The 15,273-nt window shown below is 45.8% G+C and overlaps 1 protein-coding gene across 1 annotated transcript in view; it reads right to left on the bottom strand.

Annotated features, from left to right (window-relative positions):
* Positions 1 to 15,273, bottom strand: part of PPIL2 (peptidylprolyl isomerase like 2) — a 102,993-nt gene that overhangs the window by 32,253 nt on the left and 55,467 nt on the right. Inside the window, exons 13-14 of the mRNA XM_048514446.1 lie at positions 7,483 to 7,572; positions 1,741 to 1,774 (exon numbers count right to left, since the gene is read on the bottom strand). Coding sequence (XP_048370403.1) covers positions 1,741 to 1,774; positions 7,483 to 7,572 — 124 coding nt within the window. The remainder of the gene's footprint in view (positions 1 to 1,740; positions 1,775 to 7,482; positions 7,573 to 15,273) is intronic.

A 15,273-nucleotide genomic window follows, 5' to 3' on the forward strand; every position in this document is an offset into this window, starting at 1 on the left:
CTCTCTCCATCCAGCACAGATGTCTACAGACTCATTTATGGCAAGAAGTTGAAAGATCACATTTGGGTTCCAAAGAAAGAGCAAGAAATACCCTATGGAGGTTTTTTTTGCTTAATTTGGTGGGGCCGGTTGTCTGAATTGTCCACCGATCTTTCTGGACCATCTGTCAGGACTGCCACACACAAAAAGCAAGGGGGGAGTGAAAGCAGAACACAACAACTCTAATTTTGCTCTTTTGGAAGAGACGGGGGTTGTAATAAAAAGACTGAATTTGGATGCTGTTGACAACTTTTGGCCAGGAGCAATTCCACAATATCTCTTTCATTCTGAATTTAATGAGGGTCTTGCTTTAGTACTTGCTTTAAAAAGTCTGCATTTCTCCACACATGCCTGTCTTAAGAGAGGTTTTGGAGGCGACAGTGAAACTTCTCAGCATACAAGGATAACGGCCACAGAAAGGCGCTTGAGTTTAGAGCAAGTTGAACTATTTGCTCTAGAAATGTCTACAGTGGCTGACAGGGAATCAGTGAGATCTCCGAGATTTAACTGGAGGAGCTGGAGATTGAATCAGGGTCTTTCTGAACAACAACAACAAAAAGATATGATCTAACCACTGAGCCACAGTCCCTTACTGGCAAAACGTCCGTTGTTATAACAGTGCAAAAGGCAAGGCAAAAGGGCAAGTCTAACTTATCAGAGAGGACAAGAGTTTTATACGTGGGGGAGGGAGGGATCTAAACCATGTTCATCAACAGTGCTACATTCTGCGATGGAGTACACTTCATCAAGAGCACAGGTGTCAAACTCATGCCCCTCCAGATGTTATGGACTACAATTCCCACCATCCCCTGCCAGCATCATGCTGGCAGGGAATGATGGGAACTGTAGTCCATAACATCTGGAGGGCCGCGAGTTTGACACCTATGATCAAGAGGTTTTGTTAAGAACAAGACCACACTAGAATAAAATGCAGACTGGATGACAGTGAAAAGCTCATTCCTTTTCTGCAGAGAGAAAGTTCCAGGAGAACCTGGAGGGATACAATGAAAATGACATGCAGGGCAGTCCGGACTCGGACCTCTATTTTCACAAAGCAACAGGATCATTCGAAACACCCCCGGACACACCAGAGTTGGACACTCCCAGTATAGAATACAGCCATCAGCTTGTGAACTTGAACTCACTATTCTAACATATTGTGCTGATGCTTAAAGTTCTTCATGACTTCCATTTTTTTATATTGCCCAAAATGTTGGCTTGGACTGACAGAGCCGTAAATGACCTACAGCCAGGATATCTGAAGGGCTTTCTTTCATTGTGGACCCCATGGTCATCCTGGGTACTCCATATTCAGAGGCTAACTGGAAGACCATAGTGAACAGGCTTTCCAATGGTGGGGCCTCCATTCTGGAAAAACTCTCTCTGCCCCCCCAAAGGATCACCCTAAACAAGAGTTACACCTTCCTGAAGCCCATTGATTTCAACGGATGTTAGCTCAGTTTAGGACTCCTGGAATTTATTTCCACCAGAGCATCTCAATGGGTGCTCTTCATTGTCAAAGTGAGGAGGGGTCCCTAAGGATAATGCCATGCGTTTCATTAAATCAATAGTGACATTCAAGCTCAAGGGATAAGCCGATGGCCGACCGGAAAAACACGGTCGGTAGAGTAACAATGCAACTTGAAACAAGCTCAGCAGCCACATCAAAACACAGATCGGTAAGAATACTAGCTTGCTCACCTGTTCCTGTTCCGGTAGGGTCACCTCCTTGGATCTGTGGAAGCAAAACACAAGGAGCGTTTAGGGTGTGGTGGGGGCATAAGAATAGGAAAACATTCTTTTTTTAGAATAATAGGATTTTCTGCTAGTAGGGTTGGCAGCTTCATCTTGGGAGATTCCTGGAGACCTGGGACTGTCTTGGGAGGGTGGGGCTTAGAGAAGGAAGGGAGCTCAGAAGGCATGTGAAGTCAGAGAATTCACTTCCCAAAGCTACCATTTCCTCTAGGGAAACTGACCTTCATAGGTGAAAGGCCTATAGCAGGGGTCTGCAACCTGCGGCTCTCCAGATGTTCATGGACTACAATTCCTATCAGCCCCTGACACCATGGCCAAATGGCCATGGTGGCAGGGGCTGATGGGAATTGTAGTTCATAAACATCTGAAGAGCCGCAGGTTGCAGACCCCTGGCCTATAGGGACATTGGGTCACCCATGTTCCCAGGTGCATGCCTTTTGGTCACATGGGAGTGCCGGGCACAGCCCGGAAAACCCACAATGGTCAAACTAGTCCTATTTAAATTTTTTTCATCAGGGGAAGAGTATTTGCAGGGGGGTTGCTGTACACTCTAAATTGGAGCTTGTAAGCCTCCTTCAGCCATGGGGAAAAGAGGAACATAAATTATTCTTGTATTAAAAATTGATAATTCAATTACACCTGGTTCCTTTTATTATTAGTAACAACACATGCGCCTCAAATAGTACTTAATACATTTTTATCCTGCTCTTCCTCTTAGGAGTGAGGGCAGCTTACACCATCCCTCCACCCCTTACCTGACAACAGCAGGTAAGGCAAATCAGGTTGAGAGCCAGCGGCTGGCAAAAAGATCAGCCAGTGACCTTTGCACCTAAGTGCGGATTTGAATCCAAACAGTGCCGGCATGACAAAACTTTATGATGCAGTGTCTAAAGCCAGTGAGGTGTAGTGATTTAAAGCAGGTGGATTCTAATCTGGAGAACCGAGTTTGATTCCCCACTCCTCCGCCTGAGTGGCAGGGGCTTATCTGGTGAACCAGATGTGTTTCCGCACTCCTACATTCCTGCTGGGTGACCTTGGGCTAGTCACAGTTCTTCGGAACTCTCTCAACCCCACCTACCCCACAAGGTGTCTGTTGTGGGGAGAGGAAAACAGCTTGTAAGCCATCTTGAGTCTCCTTGCAGGAGAGAAAGGTGGGCTATAAATCCAAACTTTTCTTCTTCTTCTTCTAAACTGCTGGGCTTGGATGGGAGAAGCCCTTCAGCACAGCAGACAATCCTGCAGGTCTTGCTGCAAAGCAAAAAGGTCACTCTGGCCTCCTTCAAGGACCAAAGCAACCCATTGGTGTTTTATATCTACACGAATTAAACCATTCTTCCAAAGAACCTGCAGTGCTTCCAGTTCTTTAGATACACGCTTTGCAGGGCACTCCTAAGCAGAGATTAAGTGCACTGAAGTCAGTGGACTTAGAAGGGCATAATGTTGCTGAGGATGGCGCTGCTAGGGTTACTTTTGAATAACACGTGACTTTGCGAGAACAGACTGCCAGGAACAGACAAGTGGAACGTGCCTTTGCGAGCACAATGCAGACTCCTTTGCAGACCGAAAAGCAAAACAGAAAAGCACATCCAAAACCACACTTAGCTGCTGCGCTCGGTCGATAACGGAGCATCACCAGATAAGACTGTTAATGCATTTAAGGAATAATTTCACATCCTTTTACGTGGGGATAAACGGGGCTGAAAATCAATGCGGAAGGTGAGCACACTTGATTTGGGCTCATGCTGAAAATGGCGCAAGCCTCACGTTCCCCACAACGGCACGGAAGCTCAAATTGATGTTTTGCAGTCTCCCTTGCCACATCTTCTGCTCAACAGCCTATTGATTCCTGCTCTATGCTGCTCCAAGCTTATCGATTCCAATTCTTCTTCCTGTTGTCTTTTCCTTACTTCTAATTCACTTTCCCATCCATCACTGTTGCCCCGCTCTTCTATCCCTTGTCAGGTTCCAGCTCTATGGGTTACATTTCTACCATCTGTCCCCCCACCCTCCGCTTTAAACATCTAAGGAAAGTCTGGGACAGCCTCTGTTTAAATAATCACACTCTGCAATTATGTAAACAGCAGGAGGGTTGTCGAAGTTGTTGGCCTCCCTCTTCTGTTTTGAAAAAAAGTGGTCAGGTGGAAATCTTTTTGCAAGCCTTTCTTAACTCGAAAGCAGGTTGCCTGCATTTTTATTAGGAGTGGTGTCTAAGCTCTTTGGTGAGGTTGTCACAGTCTTTTGTGTAAACTGATGGTGGTGCTTGCGTGTCTATTGGACTGCATTCAGTTTTGTTGTTTTGACGGCTGGAGTCTCCGGAGAAAGTCAGCATACAGTTATTTTAGTAAAATGGAGGTGTGGCAGTCCAGAAATGGAAGAGCGAGATAAGTTTTCATGTTCTTATTCCAAAATTTGAGCACCTAAGTGCCACAGCACATGGATGAATCAGATATCAAATCCCAAATTATGAAATATTTTTAAAAGTTCGATCTCCAGGTTTGGAGGATACATACGAGTTCTTAATTTTAAGAGCAGAAATAATAAATTTAACTAAAGAGAGTGTGATTCTTTTACCGCTACCTGCTAAGAGAAATAAAGGGTGAAAATCATGTGAACAGACAGGAAACATAGGCCCCTTCCACACACGCAAAATAATGTGTTTTCAAACCATTTTCTCAACTGTTTGCAAGTGGATTTTGCTATTCCGTACAGCTTCAAAGAGCACTGAAAGCAGTTTGAAAGTGCATTATTCTGCATGTGCAGAATGAGCCTTAGCAACAAGAGGTGTAAGAAAGCAAGTCCTTGGAGTGGAATATAAACCACAACTAAAGAAAAAATGAGTTAGTGATTCAATGTCTGCTCTTCGGCATGGACAGGATCTCTTGCCTTAGAGGGACCCCAGAACGACAGCTAGGGTTGTCATGTCTGGATTGGAGAACATCTGGAGATTTTGGGGGTGGAGCCCAAGGAGGTGGAGCCTGGGGAGGGGAGGGACTTCAATAGGACACAGTGCCACACAGTTCACCTTTCAAAGCAGCCATTTTCTGTAGGTGAACTGATTTCTGTCACCTGGAGATCAGCCGTAATCTCAGGAGATCTCCAGCCACCACCTGCAGGTTGGCAATTCTAACAACAATCCACTGTTTCTACCACAAGTAGTGCATTTACCTGAGCTAAAAAAAAAAAAGCTGATGATATATTGGGACTGTAAAAAAAATTAAAATATTTAGAGAGTTTTCCCTTTTTTTTGCTATCGCAATGAATCTTACTTGTACCAATCTTTTACTCGTTCCATCCTTAATCTCTTGGCTATTTTTCTTTTGACTCTGTTGCTCCTTCTGATCTTCTCTCTTTGTCATGTTCGGGGGATGGGTGCTCAGGTTCCCGGTTTTATTCTCACCATTTATTCTCCCTTTTCTGAGCCTATTTGATCTGGACTCACCCACTTCTTGACCCCTTTTCTCCTGGAGGACTTCAAGGGTACGTTTCACTTTCCTCTGTCTACCTCCTTTCTGGGTACCACCATTCACTTCCTTAACATTTATTACCACTTTGGCTCAAATTTCCTTTCCTGATCTCATTGTTTCTGCTGCTGTCCAGGCCTCCTCCTCATTCTCTTACATGTATCTGGAACACAGAACCTGGACCTGCCTCTTTCCTTAATTTTCTTCTTTGGGTCCAAGTACGGCTGCCTGAAGTTGCCCTTTGATGCGTCTCTACTTTTAGTCAAAAACTTGTCACTTCCAACTTTTTTAATTTTCCTGAATTATTCCTTCTCGTCAGCTTTATTGCAAAGGTATAGCCCAGGGGTAGGGAACCTTTAACACTCAAAGAGCCATTTGGACCCATTTTCCATGGGAAAAGAAAACACTTGGAGCCGCAAATAATTTTTGACATTTAAAATAAAGATAACACTGTATATATTGGTTTTTTTTACCTTTTACTCCGCTCATTCTGAGAAGCGCATGGATGCGTCCGCCCTGCTGCCTGCAGGGCAGGCAAGGATGGGGCCAGCGGCTCGGCCTCGCCGGCCGCTGGGAAAGCGCCCGCCCCACACCAAAGGGGCAGGCGAGAGGGGAAGCCCGTGGCGCGGCCCAGCAGTAGCGGCTTCACGGGCAGTTGGTGTGCCTCCGCCTCTGCTGCCTGCAGAGGCTGAGGCAAGGGATAGAATAGCCAGCGGCACCGGCTTCGATGAGCCACAGTGCAAGGGTAGAAGAGCCACATACGGCTCTCGAGCTGCAGGTTCCCTACCCCTGGTATAGCCTCTCTGTTCACTGCATGTCCTCTAGTGCAACTCAGTTATTGCAATTCTCTTTCTGATCGGCCACTCATTTAGTTCCCTTCCTTTCCTAACTGTGTTGTTCAATTAGTGTTTTGTGTAACTAATTTTGTCCATGTTTCTCCTTTACGACAATCCCTTCATTAGCCCTCATTTCTGACCCAGTTTATCTGCTACAACTTTATCGTACCCTTCCTCCTTGGAGCTCAAGGTCACATTCATGGATCTTCCCTTGCTATTTTATCACTGCAACAACCCTTCGAGGTAGGTACAGGTGAGAGAGGAAGGGAGGGAGGGAGAGAGGGAGGGAGCGAATGCACAAGCACGGCAACTGCCAGGGCTCGTGACCATCACCCACAGAGACTTCTTTGTAACAATCCAATGCAGTCTACACAATGCCCAAACCAACCTGCATTGTAACTGCTCTGCAGTAAGTACAACTCGATCCACAGGAAGATCACAAAGCCTATGAAACATTCTCAAGATTTTCCAAAAGGGGAACTTAATGGCCAGTTGATTGCGAGACCTGTTTTGGAAGCCAGTTTGAGGCTGGCTGTTGCAGAGTCAATGACAGATGGCAGAGAAGAAGTCTGGCAGTGCGCCGTGCAGGGTAAGACAGGGGGTGGGCATGGGCAATGTCGCCTGTTGCATTAATGGGAGAGTCGGAAGAATACAGGAGCGCCCTTATTTTCACAGATGAACTGACGGCTGATGCCCCTCTCCCATGCATGGTTCCAGCTCCAGCTGTCAGCTCCTGAGGAAAGCAGCTAGTGGTAGAGGCAGCTCACACCTGCCTCACATAAGGTCGGAGCTCCTCCTTGCTTAAGGGTGGTATGGCTCAGTCAGGTGGGGGGACGCCCGGGCTATCAGCCCATCAGCTCGCTTCTCCTGGGGGCCTGAATGTCCAATCTGCCCCTGGCCATCACTGAAAGATGCAATGCTCAGGCATACTCCCAACATGCCTGGACCAAGCTCTCCCTCAAATCTTTATTTTAATTTATATAAGGTATTAGCTTCCAATTGCCGTAAAACCCTCTGGGAGCCAATTATTTTTAATTGAAAAGTGGGGCAAAAATACCAAAATCAATCAAGGTCACAAACGCTATGAACTAAAGGTTTGCGGAAACCGAAGGAAGACGACATTCTTGACTCGAGAGTGCTTGGAAATGGTTGATGACAGCCTGACTTACTCAACGCGGGTTGCTAGGCAATCCAATATTGCTCTTACTCCGGAAGGGTGATTTTGTTCTCAAGAAATATTTTCTGTTCACATCGGGTTTAGTTTATGTCTACTGCAAATTCTGGTCCAGAGGGGATTAAACACAAGAATCTTAATTAAGTTGTGCTATAGTTGTCGTGTGTGTGTGTGGGGGGGGGGGTGTCGGACCTTCATGTCTGTTTCCCATACTCACCACAAAATTACGAATTGATCTGTGAAAAATGGTCCCATCGTAGTAATTTTTCTTGCATAGTTTAATGAAGTTTTCACATGTTTTAGCAGTCTGGAAAAGAAAACAAATGATTAGCCTTCTGTAATTACTGAATACCCTTTTCACGTCATGAAATCAACAATTGCGCATTGAAATTGCTGCCTGGATCAGAAAAGATGGCATCAGTGGACACCAGCTTGATGGAATGGGCTGATTTCAAAAGCACATAATTCAAAACTGGGCTTCTGCTCATGCCCCCTAAATCAACGCTACCATTTCCCCATTCCCTCCCATCATCTTTCTTTGTCATCATTTCCCACCATTTCTTTCTCTGCAGTTTAACTGTTGAGAACCAATGTGGTATAGTGGCACTGAACTAGGACCAGAATCAGATCTCTCCATTTAGCCACAAAGGTCACCAGATGACCTGGGTTGAGCAAGGGTGGTTGTGACAAAAGGAGGAGGAGGAGGAGGAGGAGGAGGAGGAGGAGGATTTATATCCCACCTTTTTCTCCCGTAAGGAGACTCAAAGTGGCTTACAAGCTCTTTTCCCTTCCTCTCCCCACAACAGACACCTTGTGAGGTAGGTGGGGCTGAGAGAGTCCTGAGAGAACTGTGACTAGCCCAAGGTCACCCAGCAGGAATGTAGGAGTGCGGAACCACATCTGGTTAACCAGATAAGTGTTTGCCACTCAGGTGGAGGAATGGGGAATCAAATCTGGTTCTCCAGATTAGAATCCACCTGTTCTTAACCACTATACCACGCTGGCTCCATACCATACCAAAATGGGAAGGGGAGAACCATACCATACGCAGGAAGCACCGGATAAAAGTGAGATTATAACTATACAGAGGGCTTTACAGTCTTTGGCTGTGATCCAAAGGAGTTCCTGAATGCCATGTTGCAACAGCTTTCACAGAACCACCACCACCACTACAGTGACTAGGATTCCCTGTGAATGATTCTGCAAGGAACCACAATCTGGGCAACCATGAGAACCACCTCTTTTGCTGTACAGGCAGTGAAAAGTCAGTTCACACCAGATGCTGAGGAAGAGGGAGGGGGAGAATCAATGAACAAGGCTGCCCACAATGGGTAAAGGGCTAGATAGAAGCACAACATTCTTGGGGCCTCCTCCTTTTCCCAGATTTTGCTAGAAAATCTGGAGAGAGGGGAGATATCTTATCTCACTTGGCACAGAGCTTATAGAGAACCAACCCAAGCCACCATCACTGATTCTGCTGTCTGCAAATCCCAGGTGAGTGCAAATGAAGCAAAGGTACAATTAAATAATACATCGACACACAGCAGATCCTGCCCTGTGGGTCCCTGTGCAAATGTCTCAAGCTCCTCTCCCGAACTGCCTGCACGTGGACTGGTGAGTTCCGGTGAGGGGGAGGGATTGCTGGCAATCATAAATAATGGCTGGATATCCAGCCAGGGCAAACATTTGGGGGGCTCTGAGTCTGCCTCCCCTTTTCCTCTCGTGCTCAGTGGTGGGATCCAAACATTTTAGTAACAGCTTCCCATGGTGGTGGGATTCAAACTGTGGCATAGCGCCAATGGGGCTGGGCGGGGTACGATGGGGGCGTGGCTGGGCATTTCGGGGGTAGGGCATTCCTGGGCGGGGCTGGGGCAAGGACGCAGCAGCTGCGCCAGTCCTTGGGCGGGAAACGAATGCACGCAGGCGCAGGCTGCCACGCACGCCAGTGCACCTCCTGCTAGACTGCTTCAAGTTCTGCGCACTTCTGCTGAGAGGAAGGGCGTAACTAAGGCAAAAATCACGTGGCAAAATCACCAATTAGTAACCCCCTCTCGGCACACACAAATAATTAGTAACCTACTCTCGGGAACCTGTGAGAACCTGCTGGATCCCACCTCTGCTCGTGCTCAATAACGTACAGTATAACTGAAGTCGTGAAGGGTTGTCACAGTGATCAAAGAATCTCTGCCCCTTCTCCACTCCATTGGCTGCTTGAGGGGTGAAGCTTGGAGAGCCATGACATCTCATGTACTTTATTTTATGGGACATCACTGGATGGGGGTGAGGGGAAGAAAGATACAAAACTGAACTACTATTTTCAGGAGCAGCAATTCCTCTGTGTATGCTGTCAAGAAACAGCTGACTTATGGTGACCCAGTAGAGTTTCCAAGGCAAGAGACATCGAAGGTAGTTTGCTACCATTGCCTGCCTCCATGTGGGATGAGAGAGTTCTGAGAGAACTTGTAAAGTGCTGCACATAGGGGCAAAAAATCCAAACTTCACATACACGCTACAGGGGTCAGTGCTATCAGTCACAGACCAGGAAAGGGATTTAGGCGTCTTAGTTGATAGTTCCATGGGAATGTCAACTCAATGCATGGCAGCTGTGAAAAAGGCAAACTCTATGCTGGGGATCATTAGAAAAGGAATTGATAATAAAACTGCAAAGAAGATTGTCCATGCTCCTTATATGGTAGAAAGCAGTGGTGCGACCCGCGACTTGGAGTATCACTGTGTCCAGTTCTGGTCAGCCGCATCTTCAAAAGGATATTGAGGAGATAGAAAAGAAGTGCAGAGAAGGGCAACAAGGGATGATTGAGGGACTGGAGCACCTTCTTCCCTATGAGAGGAGAGGCTGCATGCGTTTGGGACTCTCTTAGTTTGGAGAGGAGGCGGGCTGAGGGGATAATGATTGAAGTCTTACAAAGATTATGCATGGGGTAGAAAATGTTGACAGAGAGAAATTTTTCTCTCTTTCTCACAATACTAGAACCAGGGGGCATTCATTGAAAATGCTGGGGGGAAGAATAAGGACTAATAAAAGGAAACACTTCTTCACGCAACGTGTGATTGGTGTTTGGAATATGCTGCCACAGGAGGTGGTGATGGCCACTAACCTGGATAGCTTTAAAAGGGGCTTGGACAGATTTATGGAGGAGAAGTCGATTTATGGCTACCAATCTTGATCCTCTTTGATCTGAGATTGCAAATGCCTTAACAGACCAGGTGATCGGGAGCAACAGCCGCAGAAGGCCATTGCTTTCACATCCTACATGTGAGCTCCCAAAGGCACCTGGTGGGCCACTGCGAGTAGCAGAGAGCTGGACTAGATGGACTTTGGTCTGATCCAGCTGGCTTGTTCTTATGTTCTTATGTTCTTATGAGAACAAGATCACCCAGCAGGCTTCATGTGTAGGAGAGGGGGAATCGAAGCTGGTTCTCCAGCTTAAGAGTCCACTGCTGCTAATCACTACACTATTGTGTCTCTATTCCTCTCTAAAGATTCCTAATTCTTTCCTGGGGAGCACACATTTTCCTCGGACAGAGGCCCAGCAGAAAAAGTAGCAAGCTATTTGGTGTGTATACTTCTTCAGAATGTCAGAGTATCCCATGATTGAGGGTCTGGTGCCCAGCAAAGCTTTGGCTGAGTGCTGCTTGGTCTTTCAAACATTCTGTTCTTATTCAGCCCACTGAAAATGTTGAGCACACCGGAGTGCTGGAAGCGGAGCTTGTTTGTTTTCATTAAGGAAACTCAATACTACGTGCAAGTTATGAACAGTTCCCGCACGGTATAGTTTAAAGGGAGACATCAAACAAAACGAACGTGCTTGTTTTTCCTTGCTGAACCAGAAAGAGAATACGCAGCTTTCAGCCCAAGTCAGCACCTTATTAAATTTCTCTCTCTCTCTCTTTTTTTTAATAAGGTCTCTTGGGGTGACCAGCTATCTTGTAACAGCTCTTTAAAAAAGAAAAACAAAAATGGAATTAGCTTTAAGTGAAAGAGCCCAAAAGGATACAACTCCCCATTTCAGCCTTTTAAAAACCAATTACAAACCTACAGAATGGGGGTAAGAGAGAACTCACTTCTTGACTTCGGAAACAAAACCCAAACAGACCCGCCTGGCTAACCATGGAAGGTTTTGAGTTACTTGGTCGATGCCGTGGGCTGCTGCTTAGCAAAACAAGGGGGTCCATTTTACTGCGATCCCGCCTGTTTCTATGAAATGGTTTCCTTGGAAGCCACCAACCGGTTCCCATGGTCACTGCATGAATTATGCAATGCTCATACACTCCGGCAGGTAAGCAGTTACTTAGCAACATTGCCAGGACGAAGTATGGCGTAAACCAGTCCAAGATTCTGTCTTCTGTTGGCAACGGCCACTGATTTCATTCTGGCAGCATGTAAAGAAAAGACAGCTTCACTTCTTCGCTGCAGGGAATGTATCCTGACTGCTGGCCTCTCCTTGCTCAAGTGTTTATACCTTAAGATTAACATGTGGAAGCATGAAGTGCTGGGAATGGGGGCATTCCCCTCTGCCAAATGGTTTCATCATTTTTTTAAACATAAGAGACCTATCAGTGCATACAGTATGAATGGATGTCTCTCAGTTTTGTTCCTCACCAGTGCAACAGAAGAAGAGGAAGAAGAGGAAGAAGAGGAAGAAGAGGAAGAAGAAGAAGAAGAAGAAGAAGAAGAAGAAGAAGAAGAAGAGGAGGAGGAGGAGGAGGAGGAGGAGGAGGAGGAGGAGTTTGGATTTATATCCCATCTTTCTCTTCTGCAAGGAGACTCAATGTGGCTTACAAGCTCCTTTCCCTTCTTCTCCCCACAACATACACCTTGTGAGGTAGGTGGGGCTGAGAGAGTCCTGAGAGAACTGTGACTAGCCCAAGGTCACCCAGCAGGAATGTAGGAGTGCGGAAACACATCTGGTTCACCAGATAAGCATCCACAGCTCAAATGGCTGAGTGGGGAATCAAACCCGGTTCTCTAGATTAGAGTAAACCTGCTCTTAACCACTACACCACGCTGGACAACAAGCGGAAGGGATGGAGAAGACCCTCTAACGAGGTTGGGAAGAGGGGAAGAAGAGATTGAATGAATGGATCTTGGGAAACTGTCCACTCCACTTCATGACCTCACTTGCAGACACGAGACATTCTCCAAGAGACAGCAGGCGTATCTTTACTCTTTGACCAAGGACACATTTAAGAACTATGAATCAGTCACTTCACTTGAAATCAGAGAAATTCTTGAAGGCTGAAAGAACACTAAATTAAGAACTCTGAAATACATTGCACAGAGTTAGAAGCACACTATATTAAGAAGCCTCAGCTAAGTATAACATTGGAATGCTGTGTCTGTATGCGTACAGCTATATGTGTGTGCAGGTGTAGAGAAACAGCTGGATTTGTTTTCCCTGACCCAAATCCTCTCCCCTAGCATAGTATAGGCATTTAATGGTTTGAGTGAGCACATTCCTTCTCCTCTTTCCCCCAGAGGACAAGGAAGTGTTAATTTTAATTGCCTTCAACATTTAATTGCCCTCAAAAGGTCCTTGATGGCCTCGAACCCTCATATCTGCAAGACCATGTGTACCCCTATGCTTTGCCCTGACAGCTTTGCCAATTCAAGCAAATTCTTCTGCAGGTGCCAACCTGAAAATGGGCAAAGTCAACAGCTGCCTATCCACAGGAAGAGGAGGAGGAGAAGGGAAACGAATCCAGTTCACCAGATAAGAGTCTGCTGCTCAAGTGGAGTACTGGGCAATCAAACCCAGTTCTCCAGATTAGAGTCCACTGGTCTTAATCACTACACCGTGGTGGCTCTGAAGCCTCAAACTGCCTGTGACTGCTATCCTGTGTACACTTTCTGGGAGTAAGACCCATTGAAAAACAAAGGACTTACAACCGTATATCGTTTGCTGTGGATTGGCTCACATAGCATAATTTTGCATCACTTAACGTGTCATGTTAACATTTATGCTTTGATTCAGTTTTGCTTTTTAGACTTCTGGTTGAACCTGCAACTTAAATCCTATTTCACTGTTTATTGAAGGCCCCATCTTGTTGATTATAATGACTCACTTTGTGTAATCTGCCCTGAATCCCAGGGACAAAAGTGTACTACATGTAATGTAAATAAAATAAATAATATAACTGCCCTCAACATTCCATGTCTTCTAGAACAATAAACATGCTTAGCCCTTATCGGGCCATTCTGGTTTTTCCCAATTAAAAATTAATATTTTCCTGCTAGCCTGGTGATCCCAATACAGTATGTAGGAAAACCTACTTTGCCTGCTGTTTGTCCTGTTCCACTACCCTCCTAATAGACATTCAGCTGCCCTCAACATTTCACTCACTTAGTACAATAAACATACTCAAGCAATATTGACGGTTTCCCCCCTTTCCTTTTTAAAATCTACCAAGTAATATTTTTCTGCATATGTGAGAGTCTCCCACTGCATGCAGAACAAAGTAGCTACTTTCTTGACTTTCCCAGACAACAAACTGACCTTTGCTAAGGCAAACCAGACATGAACCATCCTAGGTTCCATATGGAACCTCTGGGTACTGCTTAGCTTAGAAGGAAGTTTCCCTTTTTTTTTTTTTGGCCAACCTATGGAGAACCATCGTGGTTCCTCAAAGCCCATATCTTCCCATATTAGTCTGCACCACAGGGCTGGTTCCCAGGAAATATTTTTTGTAAGCATTAAAGCAAGGTTGACTGCCAATAAGCTAGGACAGACAAAAAATAAATCAATTTATCTAATTCCCCATCTGCAAAGCACCTCCAAACATCTCTAGCCTTGAAAGCCCTGCAGCAGGGGTCTTCAAACTATGGCCCTCCAGATGTTCATAGACTACAATTCCCATGAGTCCTACCACTTGGCCATGATGGCAGGGGCTGATGGGAATTGTAGTCCATGAACATCTGGAGGGCCATAGTTTGAAGACCCCTGCCCTACGGGGTCACCGTAAGTCAGCTGTGATTCCACAGTAAAAAAAAGGGGGAAGCTCCTCAGATCCATTCCTTTCTCCAGGGAGGTCAAAACAGAGACTCTCTCTTATAGCTCAGGTTCCATTACACCACACCAGCTCCTTGTTGCTAAAGAGAGATGATACGGTTGTTTAAGAGCTTGCATTCTATTTCAACTATCAATTAGCTTCCAGCCTACCGTGCTGCAAGAATAAAAGACGGGTGGGTGGAGAAGAGAGAACCAGGAATACCAAAAATATAACATATGCAGATCTTTGCTATACTGTTAGCAATACTTAGGGATCAAAAAGAGAGCATAAATGTTGTTTGGATCAGGACTGGTTTTCTGATTGCCAAGCCATGTTGGGGGGGGGGGGGTATGACAGAACTCTTGCTTTAATAAATTTTAAACATTTTGATCTCACACACACCAACCCTCACTACCTCCACTGAGAGTCACAGCTTGTTGTGTCACCACTGCTACTAGCCCAGATCCCTTATTATCTATAACAGGTGACAAAAACGTCCAGTCAAAAGACTTTCTGAAGTACAACTTAAAAATGGATTTCCTGCGCAATCCAAAGGGCCCCCCCAAAACCGCATTGGAAGCGGCATAACTTGTGCACTGGCATCACTGCCACTTGCGCAACCTAATCCCACATGGATGGTGACGCAGGAGGCTGCCCTGCATGGATGGGGGAGTTCAGGGGGATATTCTGGGGGTTGGCTTCTACTACACTGTCCTCACCTGCTATGCACCTCTCCCCTTTAGATTGGGCAGCCGTCTGCCTCTTTAGAGGGGATTTACAAGTCAGGGTAGCAAAGCTTCCTAACAGGAACATGGTTTGTAATAGAATAACAGAATTGAGCAACTGGAGATGGTCATGTTGATGTGCTATATTGTAATTCCAAATGGATCAGGGTGGTCCACATACAAGTATTTAATTTTTTGTTTCCTACAGAGAGTGATTTCTCTTGCCGGCGAGTTTGCTTTCTTAAACTTAAGCTTCTTTTACGCAATGGTTCTTT

The sequence above is a fragment of the Sphaerodactylus townsendi genome, linkage group LG13 (assembly GCF_021028975.2).
Source record: "Sphaerodactylus townsendi isolate TG3544 linkage group LG13, MPM_Stown_v2.3, whole genome shotgun sequence".
NCBI classification, from domain to species: domain Eukaryota; kingdom Metazoa; phylum Chordata; class Lepidosauria; order Squamata; family Sphaerodactylidae; genus Sphaerodactylus; species Sphaerodactylus townsendi.